General features: G+C 33.9%; 1 protein-coding gene, 1 long non-coding RNA gene and 1 pseudogene across 6 annotated transcripts; 2 read left to right on the plus strand and 1 right to left on the minus strand.

Moving 5' to 3' along the window:
• Nucleotides 1–3,438: 3,438 nt before the first annotated feature.
• LOC136062756 (ABC transporter C family member 10-like) lies at nucleotides 3,439–6,851 on the plus strand (annotated as a pseudogene).
• A 4,404-nt stretch (nucleotides 6,852–11,255) lies between these two features.
• LOC112006083 (probable 3-hydroxyisobutyrate dehydrogenase, mitochondrial) lies at nucleotides 11,256–22,817 on the plus strand. The gene is given in 11 exon segments (XM_024038381.2): nucleotides 11,256–11,467; nucleotides 11,470–11,519; nucleotides 11,887–11,975; nucleotides 12,259–12,373; nucleotides 14,329–14,479; nucleotides 15,513–15,595; nucleotides 16,726–16,821; nucleotides 18,954–19,096; nucleotides 19,743–19,827; nucleotides 20,136–20,215; nucleotides 22,438–22,817. Coding segments are annotated over 11 exon segments (1,062 nt in total). The 5' UTR covers nucleotides 11,256–11,385; the 3' UTR covers nucleotides 22,526–22,817.
• LOC112006084 (uncharacterized) lies at nucleotides 11,559–27,960 on the minus strand. 5 transcript variants are annotated; one of them, XR_010624472.1, is made up of 3 exons: nucleotides 27,734–27,950; nucleotides 27,156–27,270; nucleotides 11,559–11,577 (listed from the first exon to the last, which is right to left on the minus strand). It is a non-coding gene; the product is annotated as an uncharacterized LOC112006084 (long non-coding RNA). The 5 variants fall into 5 exon arrangements; XR_010624469.1 differs by lacking the exon at nucleotides 11,559–11,577 and adding an exon at nucleotides 23,350–24,530; XR_010624470.1 differs by lacking the exon at nucleotides 11,559–11,577 and adding an exon at nucleotides 23,350–24,222 and having other exon boundaries at nucleotides 27,734–27,949.
• Between the last annotated feature and the right edge of the window lie 5 nt (nucleotides 27,961–27,965).

Below are 27,965 nucleotides of genomic sequence, written 5' to 3' on the forward strand. Positions count from 1 at the left end.
CTATTGTGCGCTTTTGGTCTCTTAAATTTTGAGTGAGCATTATTAGTTCTTGAAATTTAAAAAATGAGAGTTATTGGTCCTATTAACTTCTATTAAAATCTTGCTGTCTAACGGAACATTGATATGACACTTATTTTTTTCCCATGTGGCAACTTATTTTTTATTAAAAAATCACACATGTGATTAAAATCCAAACTCGCTTCTTTTCCCTAATTTAATCCCAAATTTGGAAGACCTTGGTAGTTGACTACTTTCTCAAAATAAAATCGTACTCGAGATGGAAGTATGGAATGCACACTGGAGCAGCAATGCGCCGCCACGTTCACAAAGGTGTCAGTGGATGTACTTTCTTTGAATTTATTTGGAATTTGCCTTACTGTTTTTCACTTCCAAGTTGTAAATTCCATTTGATATTCAATTGGTATTCGTTTTTCAACAAGGGCTATAAAACTGCCAAATGGTTTTTCTCTCTTAGATTAATTCTAAAACATTTGTTGTTGTTGTTGTTGATGTTCCCATTTATAAGCATTGGGCATAAATCACAATATAGTTATTAATTAAGAGTTTCCATTGTATGATACCGGATTAGACCAAGGGAATGTGAATTGTTTGAATAATATGTGGATTGAAATTGACGAATGGTAAGAGAGATTTAGATATATTTTCTGAGGAACATAAGTGAGATTTAGATAAAAACAATGCACCGAGACATTGCCAAGCTTCTTGAGACCGGTGAATAATTAGGATGCAAATTGAAACAGGTCAGATTTATGAGTGTAATTTTGTGTTTGTTTTATTTTTTCTTTAAACAAAATAAGTTGCCACATGAAAAAAAAAAAAAAAAAAGTGCCATGTCATTGTTTCGTTAGACATATAAGTAATAGTTTAACAAAAGTTAATGGAGAGATCAACAATGCTCATTTTTTAAATTTTAGAGACTAATAATGCTTATTTGAAAATTAAGGGACAAAAAACACACAATAGACAAACTTCATAGACCAACATTGTATTTTCACCAAATATATTTTGTTGGAGATGAGATGCTACTCTCTCTCTCTCTCTCTCTCTCTCTATATATATATATATATATATTAGTTGGAGATGGAATGCTATATTAGAAGCATGATTTTAAAAACCGGTACGGTCAAAGAACCGATTTTGGTCCTAGTTCTTAGTTTTACTCGATTTTTGACCAATTTTGACTGATTTTAGGGTTTTTTTTGTTTGACCGAATTGGTGCCTAGTTCCTAGTTGAACCGGCTGGTCCGATTACAAAACTATGGCCGAAGTGTCTTTAGATTTTAATTGACAATCAATAATTTTGTTTAACAGTTGAGAATTTAAAAGAAGTGATAATAAGATTTCTAAAAATTTCATTACATAGATTTTAAGGTAAATTGTAAAATACACCCCTAAAGTTTGAGGGTGTTTGAATCTTACACCATAAAGTTTCAAAATTAGGATTTTATCCTTTAAAGTTTCAAAATTTGAATTTTACCCCGAAGTTTGGGTATTTGGATTTTATACCTCAAAGTTTTAAAATTTTGATTTTACCCCTAAATTTTTGTTGTGTTTAGATTTTACTTCTTAAAGTTTAAAGGTGCTAAGATTTTACATCCTGAAATTTCAGAATTTTGGGTGTAAAAGCTAAACATCCTCAAACTTTATGAGGTAAAATCTAAATTCTAAAATGTTAAAGTGTAAAATTCAACTCTTCCAAACTTTAGGGAGATAAAATTTAAATTTTGAAACTTTAAGGTATAAAATTCAAACACCCCAAACTTTAGAGTATAATTTGCAATTTACCTTATATTTTACACAAAACTGAGGTTTTTTGACGGCCACTAACGAAAGCCCATAATTGAATTAATTTGAATTGAATTGAAGAACTGGGGCCGTATTAATTTCTTCAGTCATGTTACTATCTATATCCCATGATGTTTTGGGTTTGCATTACACAATTCAGTGTGTTCTAATCTTAGTCTTCACTGTAACAACAAACCATAAAGTGAAAGCAAAACTTTTCACTTATTATATAGTCTTGGATTGAATTGAAGTCCCCTTTTTATCTCACGAGTGAAATCACCCTCCGAGTTTTCCAAAAAAAAAAAAAAAAAAATATATATATATATATATTAGTTGGAGATGGAATGCTATATTAGAAGCATGATTTTAAAAACTGGTACTGTCAAAGAACCGATTTTGGTCCTAGTTCTCAATTTTACTCGATTTTTGACCAATTTTGACCAATTTTGACCGATTTTAGGGGTTTTTTTTTTGGACTGAATTGGTGCCTAGTTCCTGGTTGAACCGGCTGGTCCGATTACAAAACTATGACCGAAGTGTCTTTAGATTTTAATTGACAATCAATAATTTTGTTTAACAGTTGAGAATTTAAAAGAAGTGATAATAAGATTTTTAAAAATTTCATTACATAGATTTTAAGGTAAATTGTAAAATACATTCCTAAAGTTTGAGGGTGTTTAGATCTTACACCCTAAAGTTTCAAAATTAGGATTTTATCCTTTAAAGTTTCAAAATTTGAATTTTACCCCAAAGTTTGGGTATTTGGATTTTATACCTCAAAGTTTTAAAATTTTGATTTTACCCCTAAATTTCTGTTGTGTTTGGATTTTACTTCCTAAAGTTTGAAGGTGTTAAGATTTTACATCTTGAAGTTTCAGAATTTTGGGTGTAAAAGCTAAACATCCTCAAACTTTATGAGGTAAAATCTAAATTCTAAAATGTTAAAATGTAAAATCCAACTCTTCCAAACTTTAGGGAGATAAAATCTAAATTTTGAAACGTTAAGGTATAAAATTCAAACACTCCAAACTTTAGAGTATAATTTGCAATTTACCTTATATTTTACACAAAACTGAGGTTTTTTGACGGCCACTAACGAAAGCCCATAATTGAATTAAATTGAAGAACTGGGGTCGTATTAATTTCTTCAGTCATGTTACTATCTTTATCCCATGATGTTTTGGGTTTGCATTACACAATTCAGCGTGTTCTAATCTTAGTCTTCATTGTAACAACAAACCATAAAGTGAAAGCAAAACTTTTCACTTATTATGTAGTCTTGGATTGAATTGAAGTCCCCTTTTTATCTCACGAGTGAAATCACCCTCTGAGTTTTCCAAAAAAAAAAAAAAAAAAAAAAAAAAAAAGTTGNTTCTAATTGTGACTTGACTTGTCCTTGGAAATGCCTGCAAAAGAATATTTTACTGTGGTTTTATTCTTTTCTCAATCTCCCCTTCACAGGCTTCACTCATCAGATTTTGGTGGAATTCCATGCAGTCTTTAGTTATGTCATGCACTATGAGTGCAAGAGTCACTTAGCCTCCACATTATATTGATCTTTACTTCCTTATTAGTTGGAATATGTTAGTGCCAAATAATGATTTGGTGTGAGTTTCATTTTGTGGACAGTTGATGTCAGAAGGAAAAATCCTGCAACAAGATCCATTATTCTGTTGTTGGCCTCCAACAAAGAATTTCAGGACCTTGTTAATGCACATAAAGAAACGGCAGGTTCTGAAAGGCTTACAGCTGTTAGTTCTACCCATAGACGAGGAACATCGTCTAGAGAGATTAGGAATATTTACATTGAGAAGGAATTACAAGCGAACGAAGTTGATGGATTGATTAAGCAAGAAGAGAGAGAGACTGGAGACATGGGCTTCAAACCGTACAAACAATATCTGAATCAGAACAAAGGGTTCTTCTACTTCTTCACGGGCTGCCTCTCAATACTTTTATTCGTGGTCAGTCAGATATTGCAGAACTCATGGATGGCTGCTAATATTGATAATCCCGTGTCAGCACATTGCGATTAGTAATGGTTTATTTGTTGATTGGATTGGCCACAATACTGTTTATAATATGTAGAACTCTTTCTACGGTTGCTTTGGGTCTTAAATCTTCGGGATCCTTGTTTTCACAGCTATTAGACTCTCTTTTCCATGCACCCATGTCTTTCTATGACTCCACACCTCTGGGTAGAATTCTTAATCGGGTAAGTGTCTGCAACATAAAATATTAATGTCCTCTTTGACTTCTAAAACTAATGTTTCTACGTGTGTCCTGACATTATGTGCAGGTTTCTTCTGATCTGAGTATCATAGATCTTGATGTCCCATTCTCCCTTATTATATCCATTTCGGGTGCCGTTAATGCGTGTGGTACTCTTGTAGTACTAGCCATTGTCACCTGGCAGGACTTAATTGTCACTATACCAATGCTTTGTCTTACAATTAGCTTGCAGGTAATACTGGACAACGTCCTTTGATGAATAATATCTCTGTGAAAGCATGCCATAAAATCAATAATATTTTAGACATTATCTAACCATCATCCTTGACTCCATGATGCTAATATAGTAGGTAATCTTGTGAAGCGAAGCGAACGTTAGTGCAATGCATACTGTCTATACGACAAATTTTGGACAATGGAATTGCTTTTCATAAGTAATAGCTTAGTGTAGGGTCAAATCAGAAAAATAATATGACAAATCATGTGTCAGGGATAAGAATATAGAACTTGTAAGTTAAAATTCTTGGACTTCTTTGGAATTGTTACTGAATTTTAGGTAGAGTTTCATAATCTTTTACTATTTGTAGGCTTTTGTGTACTTCTGTGATAACATGCCATTTATTTGTGTTAAATTTTGAAAATTATTTTCATAGTGATTGTATGCCTCGATTAATACTGTAGAATTCTGGCCAAATTTTATTATGACTTGTGTTGTGAAAAAGCTATAAGAATTCGTTGATAATGTTCACCTGATTGGACCAATTGTGTAGCAGAGAAATTTCCTTTCTTGCACTCTATGACAAAGTTTCTTGTTTGTTGGGGAGGGCTGCTCCTTTCAATTCAAGTGAAATGGTATCAAGTTTATTTTGGTTTAACAAGTATATTTGACAGAAAATGTTCCCTTTTACTAGAGATACTACTTTGCCTCCGCAAAAGAATTGATGCGGATGAATGGAACGACCAAGTCCTTTGTGGCAAACCATCTAGCTGAGTCTGCAGCAGGAGCCATGACGATAAGAGCTTTTGAGAAGGAAGACCTGTTCTTCAAAAGGAATCTTGGGCTCATTGATACAAATGCTAGTCCTTTTTCCACTGTTTTTCGGCAAATGAGTGGTTGGTTCAATGGATAGAACTACTCTGTGCGATTGTTCTTGCATCTGCAGCACTTTGCATGTTTTGCTTCCTCATCAGACTTTTAGCCCTGGTCAGTATACGATTGTTATTCTTGGAAGTAGGACCATTTCAGTAATTTAGTTACTTAAACATCTTTTAGGCCTCTGCCTTATTTTTAGGAAGAAAATTTTGGAAATATAATTCAGAGATGCTATTGAACTACCGCCTCTCCTATATGATTTGCAATTGCAGGATTCATTGGAATGGCACTTGCTTATGGACTTTCGTTAAACATGATGGTTGTCCGTTCAATTCAAAAGCAAAGCACTATAGCAGATAACATCATTTGTGTGGAAAGGCTAAATCAATATATGCATATTCCCAGTGAAGCACCTGAAGTAATAGAAGAGAACCGCCCACAACTAATTGGCCAGTTGTTGGTAAAGTGGAGATACAAGATTTGCAGGTAAATTTTGATTCATTTAATGTCAAATCAAAGGAAGTTACATGTACATACTGAGATAGTTGATTTAAAACAGGTCAGATATAGGCCCAATGCACCACTTGTTCTTTGTGGGATAAGTTGCACTTTTGAAGAGGCACAAGATTGGTATTGTTGGCCGAACTGGCAGTGGGAAAACTACTCTAATAGGTGCTCTTTTTCGTTTGGTGGAGCCAGCTGGAGGGAAGATTATTGTTGATGGCATTGACATCTCTACAATTGGACTTCATGATTTGAGGTCACGTTTTGGAATAATACCTCAAGATCCTACTCTTTTTAATGGAACTGTGAGATACAATTTGGATCCCATGTCTCAACATTCTGACCAAGAAATATGGGAGGTACTATTTCAGTTATTTTCCAGTTCTGGTTGCTTTAACGTTATAAGTATTCATTGGATCTTCCACTGGGTGAAACAATGCTTATAAAGAAGTATTAATCATTTAATTCTCTATGGGTTTGAATTTTAGAATAAGTGATATTTTCCGTTTGAAGGTTCTTGGAAAGTGCCAGCTACAAGAGGCTCTTCAAGAGAATGGAAAGGGCCTAGACTCCTTAGGTAACGTTTCAATATTTTAATGTGTGGCACGTGCTGAGTTCTAAAATTTGATCATTAACAACTATGAACCTGTCACTCAGTTGTGGAATCTGGATCAAATTGGAGCATTGGGCAGCGGCAACTTTTCTGTTTAGGCCGTGCACTTTTGAGGAGAAGTAAGATATTGGTGCTTGACGAAGCAACTGCATCAATTGATAATGCAACCGATATGATTCTGCAGAAAACTATTCGGGCTGAATTTGCAGATTGTACTGTGATCACTGTAGCTCACAGGATACCCACGGTGATGGATTGCACAATGATTCTCGGTGTTAGTGATGGTAAGTTACACATTACTCCAACCCTTGGATATAGAATTAATGTTCCCTTTTTGTTTGAGCACCCAAATCCTTTACATGTCTGTGGATGCCTATGCCTTCCATTATATTGATATATCTAAGTTTTAAATTTCCTAATCCAAATATTCCCAAGATCTAGTTTTGGCATGAATACGTTACTAATAGGAAATGTTTCCATTGTATTTCAGGAAAATTAGTGGAGTATGATGAACCAATGAAGTTAATGAACAAAGAAGGTTCCCTGTTTGGGCAGCTTGTTGAGGAATACTGGTCTAATCTTCAGTCTGCAGAATCAAATTGAATATAACAAAAATTTCTTAAGTAGCCTTTTATTGGCTCTGGCCTGGTGTTGTGGAAGAAATGTAAAGAAAATAAGTTTATTTAATATAAATAATAATAATTTCTAGTTTTACCTCACACTAAATAGTATCCTGGAACCACCTATGCATAACCCAATAAACCACATGGCACAACAGATACATACTTGAGTTGATGCAAAGGAAACCTCAATGTCTAGTTTTTGAGTCCAAATCTTCTGTCCCACTTTTCCTGCTCTTCTATACTCCACCAATAAATACTTATCACGTGTTCACCTAATTAATTAAATACTACTATAATTAGTAACTGTAGAATTAATAAGTCAAATTAATAATTGAAAATTAATAAGTCAATAATGATAGTATTTAATTAATTAGGTGAACACGTGGCAAGTATTTATTGGTGGAGTATAGAGTGAGGCAGGAAAAGTGGGACAGAAGATTTGGACTCTTAGTTTTTATGTCCTGGTGTTCTCCCTCCTTTTAACCTTCAGGTCCTCCTATTCCACAAAGCCACTAACTCTAAATTCTAAATTTAGGGCTTGATTTGGGATATTTATTTGCTACCAATAATTTCTTTCCATTGATAGTTAAATCATGTAATTGAGAACCCAAATTGAAGATTTGAGCCATTAATTAGGATGTATAGTGGCTTTTAGTGAATTATTAATGATTTTAAGTCTTAGGGTTAGGGTTACAAATGACATTCCTAATTTGGGGGATTTTTGTGTTCCAGCTATCATCTCCTTAAATGATAGATATATAGAATGAAATTAAGATTCTTAATTAAGGATTGGAACTCTCAATTTGGTTAGATTATGACCAGATTATAATCATCTATCAAATAGGGATCTTTAAGGATTAAACTTATAAGGGTTTTACTAACATGTTTCCTTAATGTTAGTAAACAATTTTAGGAAATGTTTTATGGACAAATGAAGAAGTGATAAAATTTTTCGGTAGCTTTTCCAATTTTCAATAAAATGTTTCTTAAAATGGATGATTAATGTATGCTCCTAAGGGAATACATTAACCGGACCCAACTTATAAAATTAAATTAAGATTTTCCAATTTAAAAAGGATTTCACTAAATGGCACTGAATTGACTAAAATAATATGTAACTAGAGCATCTAAGTAGGGTTTGTTATAGCAATTGGGTAAATCATAATATATTTTAAAGTAATCAAAGAATAAAACATTAAGGCTAGGACTAGGCCAAAATTTGGGGTTTTAATGATATGAATGTTTTTCTATGAAATTTAAAGTGCACAAATGAAATTTACGCATCTAGTTACAAGCATAAACCTTTAATTTGATGAGATGAACTAAGATTTATGAATCTTAGGGTTTATATGTATGGAATATGTAATATATATATATATATCTATGAGTTGGTTAAAGTTACATTTAGGGTAACTTTAAGTAATGTTTATCACTCAATATTTTTTAATTGGATGCGAATTTTAACAAATCCATTTATCCATTGTTAGATTAAATTATCTTTGTATATTCTTCATGCTTGCAAAGTTTCGAGGTGATAAAAAATTAATAGCCATATCATCAATCAATTATTTAAATTCAAGTTTTTATAGATTAAAATAATGCATAAAAGATGAGTTTATGGATCGAGTGGTAAATAATATTCAATTGACATGAAAATTAGCATGAATGTTAAGAACGTATAATTCAACGGTGAGAATTTCAAAATATGAATTATATAACAAGTTATTGCACGGTGTAACATTGCTTAGAGTTATACTAGATGTAACTTGAATCCAACCCTATGTATGTATGTGTAATAATAATAATAATAATTTAAGACAAAATAGCACTTAAAAAAAGAGAGGAAAATAGTTCTCAATTAGCCATTTCATAAATCATCTTAAGAGATGAGTTCAAGGAGGGTTGGAATCATCCCTTCAAGAGGCAAATTTTTACCCATAGAAGAGGTTTGAACTTATTATTAGATGGCATTCAAGTGTTTTTTTAAAAGATAGTTTCAACTTATGATGTCCACTTATGATAATAGCTCTTTATCATTAGACCAAAACACTAATTGGTTTTTGGTGTAGGTGGAGATTGAACCCCATATCTCTTATTTAATATCAGAAACTTTACCAGTTAAGCTAATTGAAATCCACGATGGTTCTCAAGTTAATTCAATTATTCACGACTCATATATTTTTTTTAGGAACACCACTCACATTCTTGACATGATGAGATGCTATATATACAAAATATGTTTGGCGAAAATACAATGTTTGTCCTTGAAGTTTGTCTATTGTGCGCTTTTGGTCTCTTAAATTTTGAGTGAGCATTATTAGTTCTTGAAATTTAAAAAATGAGAGTTATTGGTCCTATTAACTTCTATTAAAATCTTGCTGTCTAACGGAACATTGATATGACACTTATTTTTTCCCATGTGGCAACTTATTTTTTATTAAAAAATCACACATGTGATTAAAATCCAAACTCGCTTCTTTCCCTAATTTAATCCCAAATTTGGAAGACCTTGGTAGTTGACTACTTTCTCAAAATAAAATCGTACTCGAGATGGAAGTATGGAATGCACACTGGAGCAGCAATGCGCCGCCACGTTCACAAAGGTGTCAGTGGATGTACTTTCTTTGAATTTATTTGGAATTTGCCTTACTGTTTTTCACTTCCAAGTTGTAAATTCCATTTGATATTCAATTGGTATTCGTTTTTCAACAAGGGCTATAAAACTGCCAAATGGTTTTTCTCTCTTAGATTAATTCTAAAACATTTGTTGTTGTTGTTGTTGATGTTCCCATTTATAAGCATTGGGCATAAATCACAATATAGTTATTAATTAAGAGTTTCCATTGTATGATACCGGATTAGACCAAGGGAATGTGAATTGTTTGAATAATATGTGGATTGAAATTGACGAATGGTAAGAGAGATTTAGATATATTTTCTGAGGAACATAAGTGAGATTTAGATAAAAACAATGCACCGAGACATTGCCAAGCTTCTTGAGACCGGTGAATAATTAGGATGCAAATTGAAACAGGTCAGATTTATGAGTGTAATTTTGTGTTTGTTTTATTTTTTCTTTAAACAAAATAAGTTGCCACATGAAAAAAAAAAAAAAAAAGTGCCATGTCATTGTTTCGTTAGACATATAAGTAATAGTTTAACAAAAGTTAATGGAGAGATCAACAATGCTCATTTTTTAAATTTTAGAGACTAATAATGCTTATTTGAAAATTAAGGACAAAAAACACACAATAGACAAACTTCATAGACCAACATTGTATTTTCACCAAATATATTTGTTGGAGATGAGATGCTACTCTCTCTCTCTCTCTCTCTCTCTCTATATATATATATATATATATTAGTTGGAGATGGAATGCTATATTAGAAGCATGATTTTAAAAACCGGTACGGTCAAAGAACCGATTTTGGTCCTAGTTCTTAGTTTTACTCGATTTTTGACCAATTTTGACTGATTTTAGGGTTTTTTTTGTTTGACCGAATTGGTGCCTAGTTCCTAGTTGAACCGGCTGGTCCGATTACAAAACTATGGCCGAAGTGTCTTTAGATTTTAATTGACAATCAATAATTTTGTTTAACAGTTGAGAATTTAAAAGAAGTGATAATAAGATTTCTAAAAATTTCATTACATAGATTTTAAGGTAAATTGTAAAATACACCCCTAAAGTTTGAGGGTGTTTGAATCTTACACCATAAAGTTTCAAAATTAGGATTTTATCCTTTAAAGTTTCAAAATTTGAATTTTACCCCGAAGTTTGGGTATTTGGATTTTATACCTCAAAGTTTTAAAATTTTGATTTTACCCCTAAATTTTGTTGTGTTTAGATTTTACTTCTTAAAGTTTAAAGGTGCTAAGATTTACATCCTGAAATTTCAGAATTTTGGGTGTAAAAGCTAAACATCCTCAAACTTTATGAGGTAAAATCTAAATTCTAAAATGTTAAAGTGTAAAATTCAACTCTTCCAAACTTTAGGGAGATAAAATTTAAATTTTGAAACTTTAAGGTATAAAATTCAAACACCCCAAACTTTAGAGTATAATTTGCAATTTACCTTATATTTTACACAAAACTGAGGTTTTTTGACGGCCACTAACGAAAGCCCATAATTGAATTAATTTGAATTGAATTGAAGAACTGGGCCGTATTAATTTCTTCAGTCATGTTACTATCTATATCCCATGATGTTTTGGGTTTGCATTACACAATTCAGTGTGTTCTAATCTTAGTCTTCACTGTAACAACAAACCATAAAGTGAAAGCAAAACTTTTCACTTATTATATAGTCTTGGATTGAATTGAAGTCCCTTTTTATCTCACGAGTGAAATCACCCTCCGAGTTTTCCAAAAAAAAAAAAAAAAAGAGTTGGCAAGAAAAGACATTGTCTTTTATGAATAAACAATCATATACTATTCTATTACAAATTGGTATAATAATAGAAGTGAGCTTGTTGTTCATATTTATCTGCACAAAGTGAAGTGGTAGTTCATGAGATGATGAGTATGGCGATCTGCAGGGTGAGAGCAGCACTGCTTTCTCTTTCCAACCACAAATCTTCTCTTGTATCCCCTTCTCTTCTTCTTCTTCTTCTTCTTCAATACGCAGTTTTTCATCATCCCAGTTTGAGGTAAAGCTTTCTTCTCTTTCTTCTAACCGTTGCGTTTTCTGGGTCCTTAATTTCTTCTCTGCTGAGATATAAGTGCAACCATATACAGTTGATTGTAAATTAAGGCAGCCTAAATGAATTAGCTTTATCTTAAACAATGAATTCTGCAATTTCATCATGTTATTTCCTTTGAATTTTGTGAAAAGATTTGATGATTGTATATATTGTGGGTTTTGGCTTTCTGGGGTATGAAAGTTGAGGCTCTAAAATATTTATAATTGCTTCAAGGGTTTTTAGCACGACCCAGTTGAAAATCTGGCATTTTTTTGTTCCTGTGAGTTTTTTTGCAGAGTTGTTTAAGAATTTCTCAAACTATTATATATTACAGAGTGTTGGGTTCATTGGGCTGGGAAATATGGGCTCCAGAATGGTGAATAATCTTTTGAAGGCTGGATACAATGTGACTGTTCATGACATGTAATGGACTTGAATCTTTTCCTTTCCTCAAGTTAGTATTTTGAGTTCCTCAATTTGTTTGGATTTCAATTAGTTATTTCATTTGTTGTACAACAAGAAATGTTCAAGTCAGTGCAGAATTCACATCATGCTATGTAGAAAATGAGGGCAATGAACATTTACTTCATGGCAGTGAAGCCCTTTCAAGTGTGCTGTAAATTTAATTTGGCCTGTTCCATTGATGAAAAGATTACCATGCACATATCTAATGTGAATTAATGTGGAAAGTTTGGTCGATTTTCAGAAATTGTAATGCCATGAAGAAGTTCTCTGACATGGGAGTTCCAACAAAAGAAACACCTTTTGAAGTTGCAGAAGCAAGTGACGTTGTAATAACAATGTTGCCTTCTTCATCTCATGTGAGTTTTATACTTCTATAGTTTCATTCTTTTTCTCTTTGTATACACCTATTCAATTCTATTATTTGCATCGCTTAGTTCCATGGTCTTCCATAATGTAGTAACTCACCAAAGTTAAAGCTTAATCTTCTTCAACATGTTTGCCATCACCTATTTTGGATGTTAATGTGAACTTTTCATTATTTAATATAAGGAATATATATTTTATGGATTACTTCCATTCAGTCTAATCAAGTTTCCCTTTCAATTATGTAATTTAAATCCAAAATATTTTTTGATAAGTCATAAAATTGTCATTTAATATTAGTTAGCCATCTCATAATCATTATCAATATTTCTTGATTTCTTTTTTATCCCACTTAAAATTTCACACTCGAATTTTAGTCTGGCTTGTCCCCAAGCCTTCAGATTCCAAAGATATGTCCAATAATTAATTTGGAATATTATCTTTACTCAGTAATTTAGTTTCACACTGTATTTTAGTCTGGCTCATCCCTAAGTACCTGGGAGCTATTTTTATAGGACCCTGGTATTCTATCCAACTTTGCAAATGATATTGTCTTGTACCTGATTCTTAGTGAAAGCCTATTTTGATTTTAAAATCTGCCAGTTGACAGCAACTACCTAGTTGATTACCCTATATCATCAAAACCCGCTGAATTATATCCTCATTGTTGACACCATATTGCATGCTTTGCCTGCACTGCTGTTCTTCTGTATTTCTTCCAAGCGTCTAAAGAAAGTTCACTCATCTTCAACTTTAGTGAGTTCTAACAAGCAAAAATAGAGATAAAATTTCTTATATTAATGAAATTTATCACTATTTGAAATTAGTTTTTGTTTAATATACAACTAAACTATGAACGTGATGTTTTATATTTGGTGGACAATATAAAGCTTCATTTTTGCTGCTTAGATTCTGTATCAAGTCCGTGCATATGCATTGATGATGCTTGAATATATAATCAAAATAAGAAAAATTACATTGTGTGAAGGTCCTATCCATCTTAATTATAATAGGATTCACTATGTACCTTCATTTTTTAATTTTCTTAGTTTGAAGGATCTCTTCGTTGATTTGTTCTTCTTCCACAGTGGAAGAAGAACAAATCAAGTAAAGCAGTGGAAGTTCCACTACTTTTCTTGATTAATACATCCCTTGTAAAATTCAGTTTCACTGGCGTTGCTCTTGTACGCTTAGTGTGTACATGAATGATGCCTGTTTGGCTATTTTGAATTTTTTTTTAATCAAGAAAGGAAGAAAATATTGAAGATGCCATGGATCTTTGCTGTATTATACAAAACACCTAGGAGATGACACCTCTAAAAAGAAGAAAATATTGATATCATAACTTTTGGCTCCAAAGTACCTGTCAGCTTTGCTAGAGATTTGTATGTAAACTGTACCAACAAGTCATTTATGAATTAAATTACTGTATGGGTACATATTGTGCTAATGATGTCAGCAAGAGAGCACAATGTGAAGAACCATTCAAAAATCAAATATTAATACCGATAAATGGAAAGTTACATATTTTTGGGATTTGATTGAAATAATTATTACAATGGATGTACCTAGTGCACAAAACTCCCATTTTTATGGGGTGTGGGTGTGGGAGAGATGATTGGTAGATAGCCTTACCTTCCAATTTTGTTTTTGAGAGGCTGATTCCCGGGTTTGAAATAATCATTCATTTTAGTTATTATTGCTTATAAGATGTCTTTGTGAGTGCTATAATGTTTTCTACCTGAGCACCAACTCAAATTTTGATAGGTTGAGTTTTGAGTCTATAACACTATAGTATGGTCTTGAATGTGTTTTGTTTATATTTATATAATGGTTCTTACTTCCAAGGTGGTTGTTGTCATTAACTCTGTGTAGACAGAATGAACGTCTTTTTTTTTTTTTTTTTGGTCTTGATGCCAGAATCAACATACTGATAGAATTTATGTAGGTATTTGATGTTTTCACTGGACCAAAAGGTTTGCTTCAAGGTGGCAATCTCCTAAGACCATGGTTATTTATAGATTCATCTACTATTGATCCACAATCATCGAGAGAGCTTTCTGTGACTGTATCTAAATGTAATTTAAAGGGAAAGAAAGGTAACACTAACTAGTAAATTAAAGTACTAAGCAGACTGTGTTTTAGGCTTTAGCTTGACCTGCCTGCCAGTCATTTGTGATGCTTGCCATTGTATATGTTAGTTATAATCTTGTCTGTTAACTTTTCAAGTTCTTGTCCTGTCTGTGTGTAGATGGCTGTTGATATTTTGGCTATAAAGTAGTGTGTCCGCATAACAGGGATGTGGATTACTCTTCAAACTATTCTCTCTCTCTCTCTCTCTCTCTCTCTCTCTCTCTCTCTTGCACCTTGATTCAAGATCCTACAGGACCTACACAAGAATGGAGCGGAAGGAATCATAAAAATGAATTACATAACAGAAGAGTTACAAAATAAGACATAGGAAACACACTTGGAAAACACCAATGTCACGAACTTAAATACAATCCTGGAAAGGGGACTAGGTCTTAGAACTAGTGACTCTCTAATACCAAGCTGAGAGCAACAATTACAGAACTTGACTTACCTTTAACTAGTAACCTTTTTTGATTCTTTTTAATTTTTTTTTGAAGCTTTTAACTAGTAACCTAATACATATTAAAATCGATAATGTGATAGATGAAATATTCAAATAAATTCTAAAGTTACTGAGTTTTGTCAATTAACTAGTCAAGAGATATAAACCAACATATCAGTTGATATTGGAAAATAGGAAAATACAGAATGGAACTAAAAAGGACTGCATCTACTGAGAAATCAATTATTCATGCATTGGTGCTGTCATGATTATGTACTCTAAACATAGCCCTACCTTAAAAGTATGGATCACTTAGTATTTTATAATCTTTTGCAGCATAGACTCATCTTAACAATTTGGCATTTCTAATGAACTACTTTTGGTGAAACCTGCCTTCATATTGATCTTGAACCAGAGAATCTCTGATTTTTATTTTTATTTTTTTGGTAGTCGAGGAAGTGGAATTTCAATACATGATTATAATTTTATCTTTAGATATGCTTGACTTACCTTATGCTTGTCCATATATAAGGACTGACAGATTTCATTATTTGTAGACAATTTGGTAATTCCTGTCATGTTGGATGCTCCAGTATCTGGGGGTGTTCTTGCTGCAGAAGCTGGCACACTTACTTTCATGGTATGATTCCACTTTTGTCCTTCAAAGTGACTTCTAGCTCTACCACTTTGAGTTCTCTCATTCCTATTACTCCAAATAAGGTAGAAAGTAGCATGCCAAGCAAGCTTATGTTATGTGTGCCTGAAACCGTTACTTAAAATGAGTATTGATCACCCAAGTGAGCTCAACCACCCACTCACTATCTATCAAAAAGACACTTCAAAAGGATCTCCCTCCATAATCTTCAAATGATAGAGCACTCAATATAAAGGTGATCCTCTTGTCTCAAACTTACCCTTTAGAAGACACATAAAAGATCCCCTTTGGAACCCCATCTGACAACCTTTTTGGCTATATGAAAGTAAACAAGCTGAGCTTCTCTGATACAGTTATTCCCTTTTTTTCATGGTTTCTTTTTAGTTCTGTCAGAGTAGTCTTGTCATCACAGGATATTGTGTTTTTTGGCCATAAAAGTAGCATATTACAATTCATAATGAACTAATTAGAATCAAGAATTGTTCAACTATAATTCCATGGCTTCTTGTTGCCCTCACCTTCTTTAGTGGATCCTTATTACATCTATTTGAAGCTGGAAATGCATGGCTTTGGTGTAGGCCCATAACTACCACCTGCACCAAACATCACTTGTTTAGAATTTGACTGATGATCTCAAATTTTTCCCATCTGATAAACATAAATCCTAGCTAATCTAGCAACCTGCTATCAGTTTAAATTAAAATGTAACGTATCTGTAAATGCTAACCAATTTGGTGGGATCAAAATTCTAACCATAAGTCAACTTATTTATGCCTAATCATTAAGAAATTTCCTAATTCAAATTATATTGCATTTGTAGCAAAGTTTGCCACCTTTTAGTATACATTTTAATGGCATGGTCTCCGATTATTAGTTTTCTCTCACAGATGACAATCTGTTATGCCAATGGTTCAACATTTTTACATAGTTAGGTTTTCTTTCTGAAATTATATTTAGCTACTATTGTTGCTTTTTCTTCGTTTAAACAAGAGGATTTTTTACAGCTAGGGGACCTGTATGGTATAGAGGTTGGGGAGGCTGTGTTAGGTTGAAGGCACCAAAATTTTGTATTCTGATAATGATCAACTTATGAACAAAAGCTAGCATTATTCCAGGTTGGTGGATCCGAGGAAGCTTTTCTGGCTGCAAAACCCTTATTCCTTTCAATGGGCAAAAATACAATATATTGTGGGAAAGCAGGAAATGGTTCAGTAAGTTCTCATACATTCTTGAAGTTTAACTTTCTGATGTTATTTTTTTTACTTATTTCCATATGGAGTATTTGAAAGTTAAATTAATGATGGAGGAAATAATTTAAAACTCTCAGCATACAGTGCACTCCTAAAACCGTCTTTTATATTTCCCTTCTGAGGTGATCTTACTTTTCTGAATAAACTTGGACTAGCAGAGAAGCATACATGTCACTGCACAATGTTGGGATGAGATGCTATAAAATATTCTTATATCAGAGAATGAAGATCCCATATTGAAACCATGCTGTTTTGTTTATTTAAAAAAAAGTTGACTTATAGTAGGTATTGTTTGTTTAAGATATGGGTTTATGACTTATTATGTGTAATGGTCCAAGAGGCCTAATTATATTGTAAGCCCATGTAGGGTTAACCCTAGCACTTATAAGTACGCTCATTAGGGTTCTGTGTAACACACACTTGATCATATGGTAAAGATGTAGCCGCTGGGGCTTTATCCTGTGGTCGTAGGCCATCAGGCCGAACTGTGTAATTCCCCTGAGTCCTCTTTCTCTCTAGCTTCTGCATTCTAACATCAATACTGACTATTTCTGTTTTTTATTTTAACATTGTTTGTGTCTGAGCTTCATATACTCATCTTTCTAAGCATAATTGAGAGTTTAAATAAAGTTATTTGGAAGATATAAGTGAGTGATGAATCATATAACTTTGTAATAAATACCAAAAAAAATCATTTTAGGTCCTATATAGCATCTTTTAGCATTTAGGAACCATCATGAAGAAAGCTTTATTGTTGTGGCATAAGAATATATGATTAGTATAACCTCAATATGTTCAATGGAGAGCTAAAAGAATCACTTAATAGTCTCCAAGAATCCATTTAGATTGGTCATTTGGTTTGTTGCATTAATATTATGATTCATGTGGTAATGGAAGTTGTGATCACTTGAGTTTGCTTGGTTCTCTTTGCAGATATTCTCTGGTGCAATCTAACATAATTTGCCTCTTGCTTTTCAACAACAATACAACATTGATTGTATTCTGTGTTTTGAGGTTATAAGCTACTGTCTTATCTAGCATGCCCATCCTGACACATTTATTTGGATAAGAAGATATCAGTAATGTCCTTGCAATGCATACATGGAAATCTGCATGACTGAACAACTCAAATGGGTCCAATCCTAGTCTCAACTGAAATGTGATTCGAAAAAATCTGCCTCATCATGCTTAAATCTTCAGCTTGCTTTTGTGGTAGTTCACCATTCAAGAGTGAGATGTTTCAATGTTGTACATTAGGAAAGAAATGGAAAACTAATCTAAGTGAAGTTCTCCTATGTCATCAAAAAAAAAAAAATATATATATATATATATATCTGAATATATGATTAGTATAACCTCAATATGTTCAATGGAGAGCTAAAAGAATCACTTAATAGTCTCCAAGAATCCATTTAGATTGGTCATTTGGTTTGTTGCATTAATATTATGATTCATGTGGTAATGGAAGTTGTGATCACTTGAGTTTGCTTGGTTCTCTTTGCAGATATTCTCTGGTGCAATCTAACATAATTTGCCTCTTGCTTTTCAACAACAATACAACATTGATTGTATTCTGTGTTTTGAGGTTATAAGCTACTGTCTTATCTAGCATGCCCATCCTGACACATTTATTTGGATAAGAAGATATTAGTAATGTCCTTGCAATGCATACATGGAAATCTGCATGTCTGATCAACTCAAATGGGTCCAACCCTAGTCTCAACTGAAATGTGATTTGAAAAAATCTGCCTCATCATGCTTAAATCAGCTTGCTTTTGTGGTAGTTCACCATTCAAGAGTGAGATGTTTCAATGTTGTACATCAGGAAAGAAATGGAAAACTAATCTGAGTGAAGTTCTCCTATGTCATAAAAAAAAAAAAAAAAAAATTCTGTTTAAGGACATTCTTCTCAGGTTTCCTTTCCTCATCCTTAATCATCACAAGAGCATACACTTCCATGTTGCCTGTGTAATAGTCTGTGAATGAAGGAAATATGGTTATTCTTTGCTTATTCTGGAATCTTGTTCTTAACTCTTAGCCAATCAGAATCTGTTGCATGTATTTGATACTTGGAGCATGGGTTTGTTGTATAGGTTGCAAAGATCTGCAATAATTTGGCAATGGCTATTAGCATGCTTGGTGTTTCAGAAGCCCTTGCTCTTGGTCAGTCTCTGGGAATTTCTGCCAGTACTCTGACAAAAGTATTCAACTCTTCAAGTGCTCGCTGTTGGAGTAGGTATTTAATACTTCTTTTGTACTCATCTGTTAGTGACATTTGATACTCTCCTTCAAACAAGACTACAATGGAAGCACGAGTACCCTAAACTAGTTCTGAAGTTTGTGCTGAAAGATGATCTTAATGTGACTAAAAGTTATGAATTGGCAAAACAAAAATGAATTAAGATTGGAACCTCTTCCTTAAAGTAAAACTTTGTTGGCAGAAATTTGCATAAGATAAACCCAAATTTTTATTTTTTTAAAAAGCTACCTTGGAGACACGTAACATAGTTTCCCAGACTCCTCTCCTTTTATGACATCAGAAAAAACCTTCATTAAAAGAGTAATTTGGATGAATACACCCATATATTTGTTGTAGAAACCGTTTGCAACCATCTATCCCAAAAGCTATGCTGTTAGAAGTGGGCAAACAATGTTTATTGAATTATTGAGCATTCACCACCACTAACAGAAACAGATCAGGAATATGGCTTTTCTAGGTCATTGGATATCAGTAGTTCAATAGTGGTCTTGAGAGATATAATTGAATTTCTCTACCAGTGGGGCATATTATCAGGTTGGCAGCCTTGTGGCTCAAATTTAAATAAATCTGCATTTCTCCTGGGTTAATCAGTATCTATATACTAAGGACATGCAAATGACAGTGACAGCTATAATCCAGTTCCTGGAGTGATGGAAGGAGCACCCTCTTCTAGGAATTATGACGGTGGGTTTGCATCTAAGCTTATGGTAAGTGGTTTAGCTTGTTTGCTTGTAAAATGATGACTTTTTTAATGTTAATTTAGATAACATGGTCATGTACTCCCCAACCCTTTGTGTGCCTGTACTCTCTGCTTCACTTGGTGGCTCAATCACTCAGTGGGGCACCTAATCCTTGGATGGGCTTATTTGAGAGCTAGGATGAGTCAAGTAGACTAAAGACCTGCCTGACTATTCTTGGTTTTTCTTGTCATAAAATATTATTAGAAACATACCTAACTAGTGGTTTGTAATTTAAATCTTTGGTTCTGATCTTTATGTACTTCTTTGTGCTGCAGGCTAAAGACTTAAACCTTGCAGCAGAATCAGCCAAAGACATTGGTCAAAAATGCCCATTAACATCCCATGCTCTAGAGTTGTATGTCCTTTTTCCTTTGTATAGCAATTCAGGATTTTCATAATTCTAGCATAAAATATTGTTCAGTTTCTGATCCTCTGATAATCATTTTATCACTAGTGACTTCAGTCAGCTTTCATTGCATATTGAGTAATTCTAATAATATATCTTGAACCGTGTTGTACTTATTGTCTAATTTCTAGACTGGAGCCAAGACTGGGATGGCCGAGGATTTTTGATAAAACATATTGCTGTAGCCCAGACTAGCTAGTCAGACTAAGCTCAATTGAATTTGCTTTTATCCTAAACTGCTTCTATGAATATAAAGAGGCCAACCCGTATGCTTTTAGTACATAATTTGCATGACTTATATGTTGATTTGAGGCCAAAAAAAGAAAAATAAAAGAAAAGAAATAAACTATGAGGCTAGACATAGAGTATGGAGAACGTCAGATACATGCTTGTATAAAATAAATTTTTTTTTGAGAGAGTTTCAACCTATGACGTCCGTTCCTAATGATAGTTCTTTATCATCAGAACAAAACACCAATCGGTTTTTGGTGTAGGTGGAGATTGAATCCCAAATCTCTTATTCAACCATTAGAGATTTTACCAGTTGAGCTAAAAAAATAATTAATCACGTGTAAATGCAACTTTGAATTTTTTCTTTAGTTCTCCAAAAATGAGGATAGAAAAGTTGATTTTTTAAATATAATTTTGAGATTATCAAACACGTTTGGAGCTTGTAGGGCTTTGGTGAACAATATTGCACAAGACAAGGTAGTACATTGATAATGTTTCTGCTGAGCTGCTACTCACTTGATTGACCATAGAGCTTACAAACCTCCCCTTCTTTGGTCTACTGTCATTTTCCAAGCCCTACTACCAGCGGTTGAGACTGTCACACCAGTCAAAATAGTACTCCACTATGTTTTCAATAATTGTGTGACTTTGTGTGTGAGAATGATGTGGCAATCATGGATGCTTAAAATATTTTCAACGACCAAGATTGACAGAATTTTAATGTGGTTTATCCTAAATAATCTAGAGAAACTGGATTCCACTTAATGAAGTCCATCTCCTTAACTTTATGTCTCTTGATCTTTTTTTTTTTTTTTCCTCATTTTCAGATGTGGTTCTGTGTGGAGTACACAACTATAAAGTTGGTTGTTTCCATCTTTTTTCCTCCCTCATTTTCAGTTGTTGTTCTGTGTGGAGTACACAACTATAAAGTTTAAGGTTGTTGAGTTGGTGGCTTGAATAGTGCACATTGAAGTGCACAAAGCACTAAGTCCTAGCTATGTACAACAAAACCACTTTTTCCTACTGCTAATAGAATTGGGTATCCTCCACAGAAAGCAAAAACCGACTGCAGTCAACCATATATATCTGGCCAAACGTCAGTTTCACACAACTTTGATCCTTTACACACCAGGTTTAGAACTCTTTGGATGCATTTGGACTTGGTTTTATGTCACCTTTGTAATATCTATATTTTCTTAATGAAACTCTTTTTTTGACTTTGCCTATGGACGGAGGCCGAAGGCTTCAACCACAAAAACTGTCTTTCTTGTGTGATTGTTTTTTCTATTTTGATTTTGCATAAACCTATTAGTATTGGATAGATTCACAAAATAGGTATCAAACTTTTGCTATCTCTACAATGGTCTTTCCTCAAAAGTCAGTCGAAGTGATTTTTGAATTACTTAACCTCTCTATCTAACCTCCATGACTAGTGATTATTACCTTTCCAACCAAGATTATCCTGCAATTTTTTAAAACTTCATTTTCCTTTTTCTCATATGTGGGGCAGTCTTCTTCAAACTTGAATATTGGAACTGAACGAACTTGTTTTTTGCTTGACCTTATCATTATTAGAATTACTATTATAATTATCTTCAGCATCACTGCTACAAGGCCATTTTGAAGGAATTGAGTGACCTGTTGCATATCCAAGTTTCATTTGCAGCAATCTGTATGGTCGCTACAATTTTAAGTAATTAATATTTTAATTAAATTCTGAAGCTATTACAAAATTTGATACAGGCTGGTGTTAACATCTTGCTTGTTAAAGAAGATAAATTGAACAAAAAGTTGGTCATGCCACATCAATTTTCTGCCCTATAGAATTTGATGAAAACTATGCTATAGTGCAACAAGAACAAGAGGGTGAAGCTTGAAATTACTAATGCAACATGTTAAGTTGAATCATCATAAGCTGATGAACCAATTCTTTCCTGCAGATATACAGAGCTTTGCAAGGATGGCCATGAAACTAGGGACTTCTCCTGTGTTTTCCGTCATTATTACTCTGGCATGGATGAGTTATAGTTCAACCAGTAAATGAAATGCTTGTATTCAGCCAAAGAAAAAGGTTTTGCTTGTAGAAGAAGCTCGAAGTGTTGGAAAACTTTATGCTTCTTTTTCAGCATCCGATTCTTTGCCATTTCACACTGGTTTGTTACTTGTTAGAATTGTTCGTTTCTTTAAACCGGTTGAATTCATCGCAGTCTTGTATATTTTGTCTGAAATAAGTTGCATAAAGCACCAGAGTATCTAATATCTAAATTTATATCGTATATATACAATAAAAGATGGGTCTTAAAAGACATGGTTGCATCAAGTGGATTTCTTGTCTTTGCGACAAATGGCTATACTCATTAATTATTCAACTTTAGTAAGGAAAGCATCGTGTTTATTTTTGAAAGGGTTCATGCATGTGCATTAGTAACAAACTAGTAAATTATCAGGTAGTGAGCAGTGATTTCATCTGGACAAGCTTCCAAAGCAAAAACCAAAGGGAAGTGTTAGATATTTCGATTTTAATTTCATAAATTAAAAAAATTGTACAATGACTGTTTAATTTATTGGGAATTTGCGGATGAATCAAAAGTTAGTAGCAGTAAATGGGACCCCCCCAACTGTTGTGAACATTAATTTTGATGCAACGGTTAGAGAGGATAAATTTGAAAAAACAAATTGATCCTCTTCACAAAAACCACCAAGAGCCTTAATATTTCCTTAGTCAGGCTATAACAATTTGATAAAACCAAGGAAAAAGAAATGTGTGGCATCATTGATTCATTGACATGAAATTAAGTAAAGCAAATATTTAAAATATATATAATAAAGAGAGAGAGAGAGAGAGAGATCTGTTTGCAATGTTCAAACCAATTCTAATAGTTACTACCTACAGAAGCCTATGAATATCATGGACAACGTAAAATTATATTGACTTGTGTAATCTGAAACGTTAAAGTTCACTCTTCTAAAGAAGCTAGTGAATGACTTTAAGGTAAATGACTCTTCACTTTCTCTCTCCTACGGATTGTAGGAGAGAGAAAGTCTCTCTCTCTCTCCCTCAATAGGAGTTTTCTCTCTTGCCTGGTACAAGTCTTCTCTCCCTCTTCTTGTACAGTTTTCTTAAGTCTCAGTAGCTCTCTTAGTCTCAGTAGCTTTCTTAGTCTTCTCTCCATCTTCCATCAGCATCTTGGATCAACTGTCACTGGGGGTTTTAAGATCTACAACTCTCCACAGAAGTGGTTGAAGCTTTCTCTATCTTAGCTACGTGATCGGACCTCACGAGATGTGCGCGCGAGTCTTCAAGTTCTCTCCAAGAACTGATTGGATGTGGGGTTCGGTTCAATCGTTTGTAGATATGGGAATAATGGCTTTCCAGGTTAGGTCCAAATTTAGGTTTCAAATGGAGCGGCTTCATCTCTTTTGTTTTATTTGTGGTGTTTCGGGTCTTGGTGTGACCGATTGCCTTAGGTATTTTGGGGGATGGACCAGAAAAAGCATGGGCTTTATGGAAGCTTTTGAGAATCATAGAGCTGCTTGCTGTGGTGGTTCGGTGGGGGAAAGTTTAAAGGAGGTCACCAGAGTTCAGATTCCGGTGGATGCTAGTCTGGTATGGCTGGATCCGGAGCAGGCGCGCTCAATAGATCTGTCAAATCACACAAGCTCCAACAACACCTTGAGCCCAATGCCCTCCTCAACTGGGTTCTCCCGTGATTCCCAAGAGTTTTCTGTGAAGGGTAAGACTGGAATTGTTAAGGCCCTGGTTTTTGGCTCTCTATTGTGTGCATCTGAGGCCCTTATTCCACACTGCCCGTTTCCCACAAATAATCCCTCTCCTTTCAATGAGCTCACCATTTCCCCTTTATGCCCACAGAAGGGGCTTTTAGAAAGGGTTGCTGGAGCCCAAGGAAAGAAAACTCAAAACTGTAATAGGCAAACACATGTTAAATGCTGGGCTCTTGAGTTCATTGGGGAGTGTGGGGTATAATTTGCTGTTGTTTTTATTCCCAGCTGTTGGCTGCTCTCTTAGTTGTATCTGTGTTTTCAGTTTAATGAATATTTCATGAAATTATCAAAAAAAAAAAAAAAATAAAGAAGCTAGTGAATGGCGAACTTGGTTTGGACACTTTGATCCTATACACTGAAATCTATTTTCCTTTGTGTCATATGTGGGGCTGTCTTCTTCATACTTGTTTTTGGCTTTGATTTTCATCATTAGATTCTAATTATAATTTCCTTCTGCATTACTATTACTAGGCCATTATACAGGAATTGAGCTTTGCATATACAAGTTTCATTTGCAACAATCTGGATAATTGAGACAAGACGTTTATAATTTAAGTAATTGATAAACTAATTATACTGTGAAGCTATTCAAAATTTGGTATAGGCTGGTGTTAACATCTTATTAAAGAAGACAGCTTCACGAAGAATTGGCCATGCCACATCAATTTTTTGCCTTACAGAATCTGATGAAAATTAAGCTGTCGTGCAACATGTTATCACTAATGCAACATGTTATTAGCGGCAGAAAATTTGTTTCCATAGTATTCAAAGGAACATAACCAAACACTTAAAAATATTTTCTGGAGTATTTTCTGTTAGGATATATGTGGAACTTGTTAGAACATATGTTATGTAAATTGGCTAATCCTTTGACAAAACACACTTTATTTGTAATTGGGTAGATTTAGGATGAGTTTAGTATTTCAAGGAACAAGAGTTCAAGTTTGGTATTGAAGCCATGCAAATCTGTTTAAGAAACAAGTGAAGAAGTGCTGTTCATTAAATCTCGATAGATAGATATCTATTAAGGATCAATGCTTATGCTCGACAGAAACAGTATCTATTGAGAATTACGAAATTCAGATTTTTAGATCTCTTTTCACGCATATCTAAGTGTATTTGTGTAGGGTTTCTTTTTTCACAACCCTAGACATATATAAAGATTATTTTAAGGGTCGTCTCACTTGATGCAAACAGATGCACCTTGATGCAAAGTGATTATTTATGCATATTGTGACTGTAGTCAATTTTCCCAAATTCATCATCTTTTCATTGTAGAAGTTGTTGCGTCTTTGCGCCAAGGGTTTTGTAACTAAGGAGCTTCTTGATCTTCATCATTTAGATGAACTGAAGAACTTTGAAGCTAACATTTTTCTCAAGTTAGTGTGTGTAGGGGCCTTTTTTGTGTTATGCGTTGGGCTGGGCTGCCTCCTGCGGTAGTGGGCCCGAATGTTTCTGAGTAAAGGAGTTGAGACCGGTCCAACTGCAACTCAATTTGGGCCGGTTTGCGCACAAACTATGCCTCGTCTGCCAGGAGTGTGCTTATGGCAGGTAGAGTTGTTTCAGATGAGTTATGGCAGACGGATATAATAACAATAACAAAAAATAGAGTCCTCTGACTATTTAATAGAAAATGACCAAATAATCTCTATTTATGAGACATAATCATAGTGATAATAATGACTTTTTCAAAGAAAGTAAAGGAGTGAATGATAATATGAGTTAATCAAGAAGAAACATAAATCAAGCCAAGTTTGGTTCGCAGAAGCAAAACCAAAGAAGGAAGAACGCCTCTTCTCAATGCAACTAATCTCTTAGGAAAGATCCTGCCGTGGAGATTAATGGCTTTGAGGGAACTAGACCTGAATGGTTAATGCTCAAAGGAATCCTTCTCACTTTTGGAAGAGAGCAGGTTTTTGAGAGGGAGAGAGGGAAATCGACCTACTGGTGCATGCCCACCGTATTAACTCTCTTCGTTTTCTGTTTTCTCTCTTATCTTTTTCTTCCCTTTGTTTTTACTTTCTTTCTTTCTTTATTTCGTGATTTTCCCCTGTTTTTTCCCTGTTTTTTGATCCTCTTTTCTGGGCACGACAAGGGTCTTCTTATATTGCCTGCCGTGAGCAGATTTTACTACTTTGCCTTTTAACCACCTTTGTCTGGTCTAGGTGTACTTGCCGACTACCAAGAGTTCAACTATGTGCTACTCTCCCTTGCTTGGAAAAAAATTAAATTAACAATTGAGATAAATGACATTTGAAAGTTTGAGAAGATATGCTAACTACCCATGAGGTGTTCAACAAAACCAAACAATGCCAACAAATTGCAGTCAGTAGTATTTATGAAATTTTTTTTTTTTAAATAGAAATTTTATTTGATAAAAGGGAAATACATGTACAAACACAACAACCCTGTAAGCATAAATATAGGGGAACAAAGACATGTTCTGCAGAAAACAAAATATGCAACAAAATAAATACAGCCCATGGACATAGAATACAAAAACAGCAACAGATATTACAATAACCCCTGTAAGCACAAATTATGCAGAAAATCCTAACCTATTCTGCAGAAAACAGAATATGCAGTAGCAGAAATACAGCCATGGACATACATCACAGAAATAGCAACAGGTATTACACTTAGCCCCCTTAAGCACAGATTATGTAGAAAATATAAATGCATCATTTTCCTTTGAGTGTGGCGTTTCAAGTTTGTTTTACGCGTGTTTGTTTTTTGAGCGGGTATTTTTTGTACATGGTAGATAACTAAATCTAAATCTAAACCAATCCAACCAAGAAATTCAAACCTAAATCATATTCAATCCCTAGATTTATTAAATGAAAACAAAAACAAAAACAAAAACTAAAAACTTTACCGGTTATGGCTAAACAGCATGTCTCTCTATGCTTGCGGTTCCAACAAACCTTAACCGAACAATTTGCTTTGATTAAATTAGATACTCTAGATTGTAGAAAGATTCCACTTCATTTCTGCAAAGAAAGAAATTGAATGATTTAAATCCAAAAGAGAAGAATTCAAACAAACCCATGACCGAAAATATTTAACAAAAAATAGTCACATATCATAATTCTGATTTCCTTAACCCTAATTCTTGGAACCAAAATCTAACTACGATTGTATAAGTGGAAAACATATAGCAAAAGTAATATAACTTTAAATTTGGTGGGGGGAAAAAAAGTCAGAGAAAGAATAGGGACTCGTTGGAGGCATTGTTAATAAAAATGTCAGAAGAAGAAGGAAGAATTTTTTAAAGGAACTGGGAAACGATTCCCTTTTTTCTCAAAACAAAAGCAAATATCTACAAACATTTTGATAGAAAACCCTAAAACCCAAAACAAAAATGAATCAAATCTAAACCTATCCAACAAAAAAACTCAATTCAAAGTAAAATTTCATACCCAGATCTAAAAAATGGAAGAAAAAAAAAATTACCGGTGCTGATTCCGATGATTTGAGTGGTTGATATATGGCATAACAGTTTCTTTCTGTGCTTTCTATTCCGATGGTCTAAGTCTGTCCAGGGAACGAACAATTGCCGGCCTTGGATATTTCTCTTTTTCTCTTGGGGCCTTGCAAACTCTGCCTCTTTCTGTCATTCTCTCTCTTTCTCCGTACACGGGCAGGCCTTTTGAATGTAATATACCCATTGAAGCAATTAGTGTTG

The sequence above is a fragment of the Quercus suber genome, unplaced genomic scaffold (genome assembly GCF_002906115.3).
Source record: "Quercus suber isolate HL8 unplaced genomic scaffold, Cork oak 2.0 scaffold_449, whole genome shotgun sequence".
Taxonomy (NCBI): Eukaryota; Viridiplantae; Streptophyta; class Magnoliopsida; order Fagales; family Fagaceae; genus Quercus; species Quercus suber.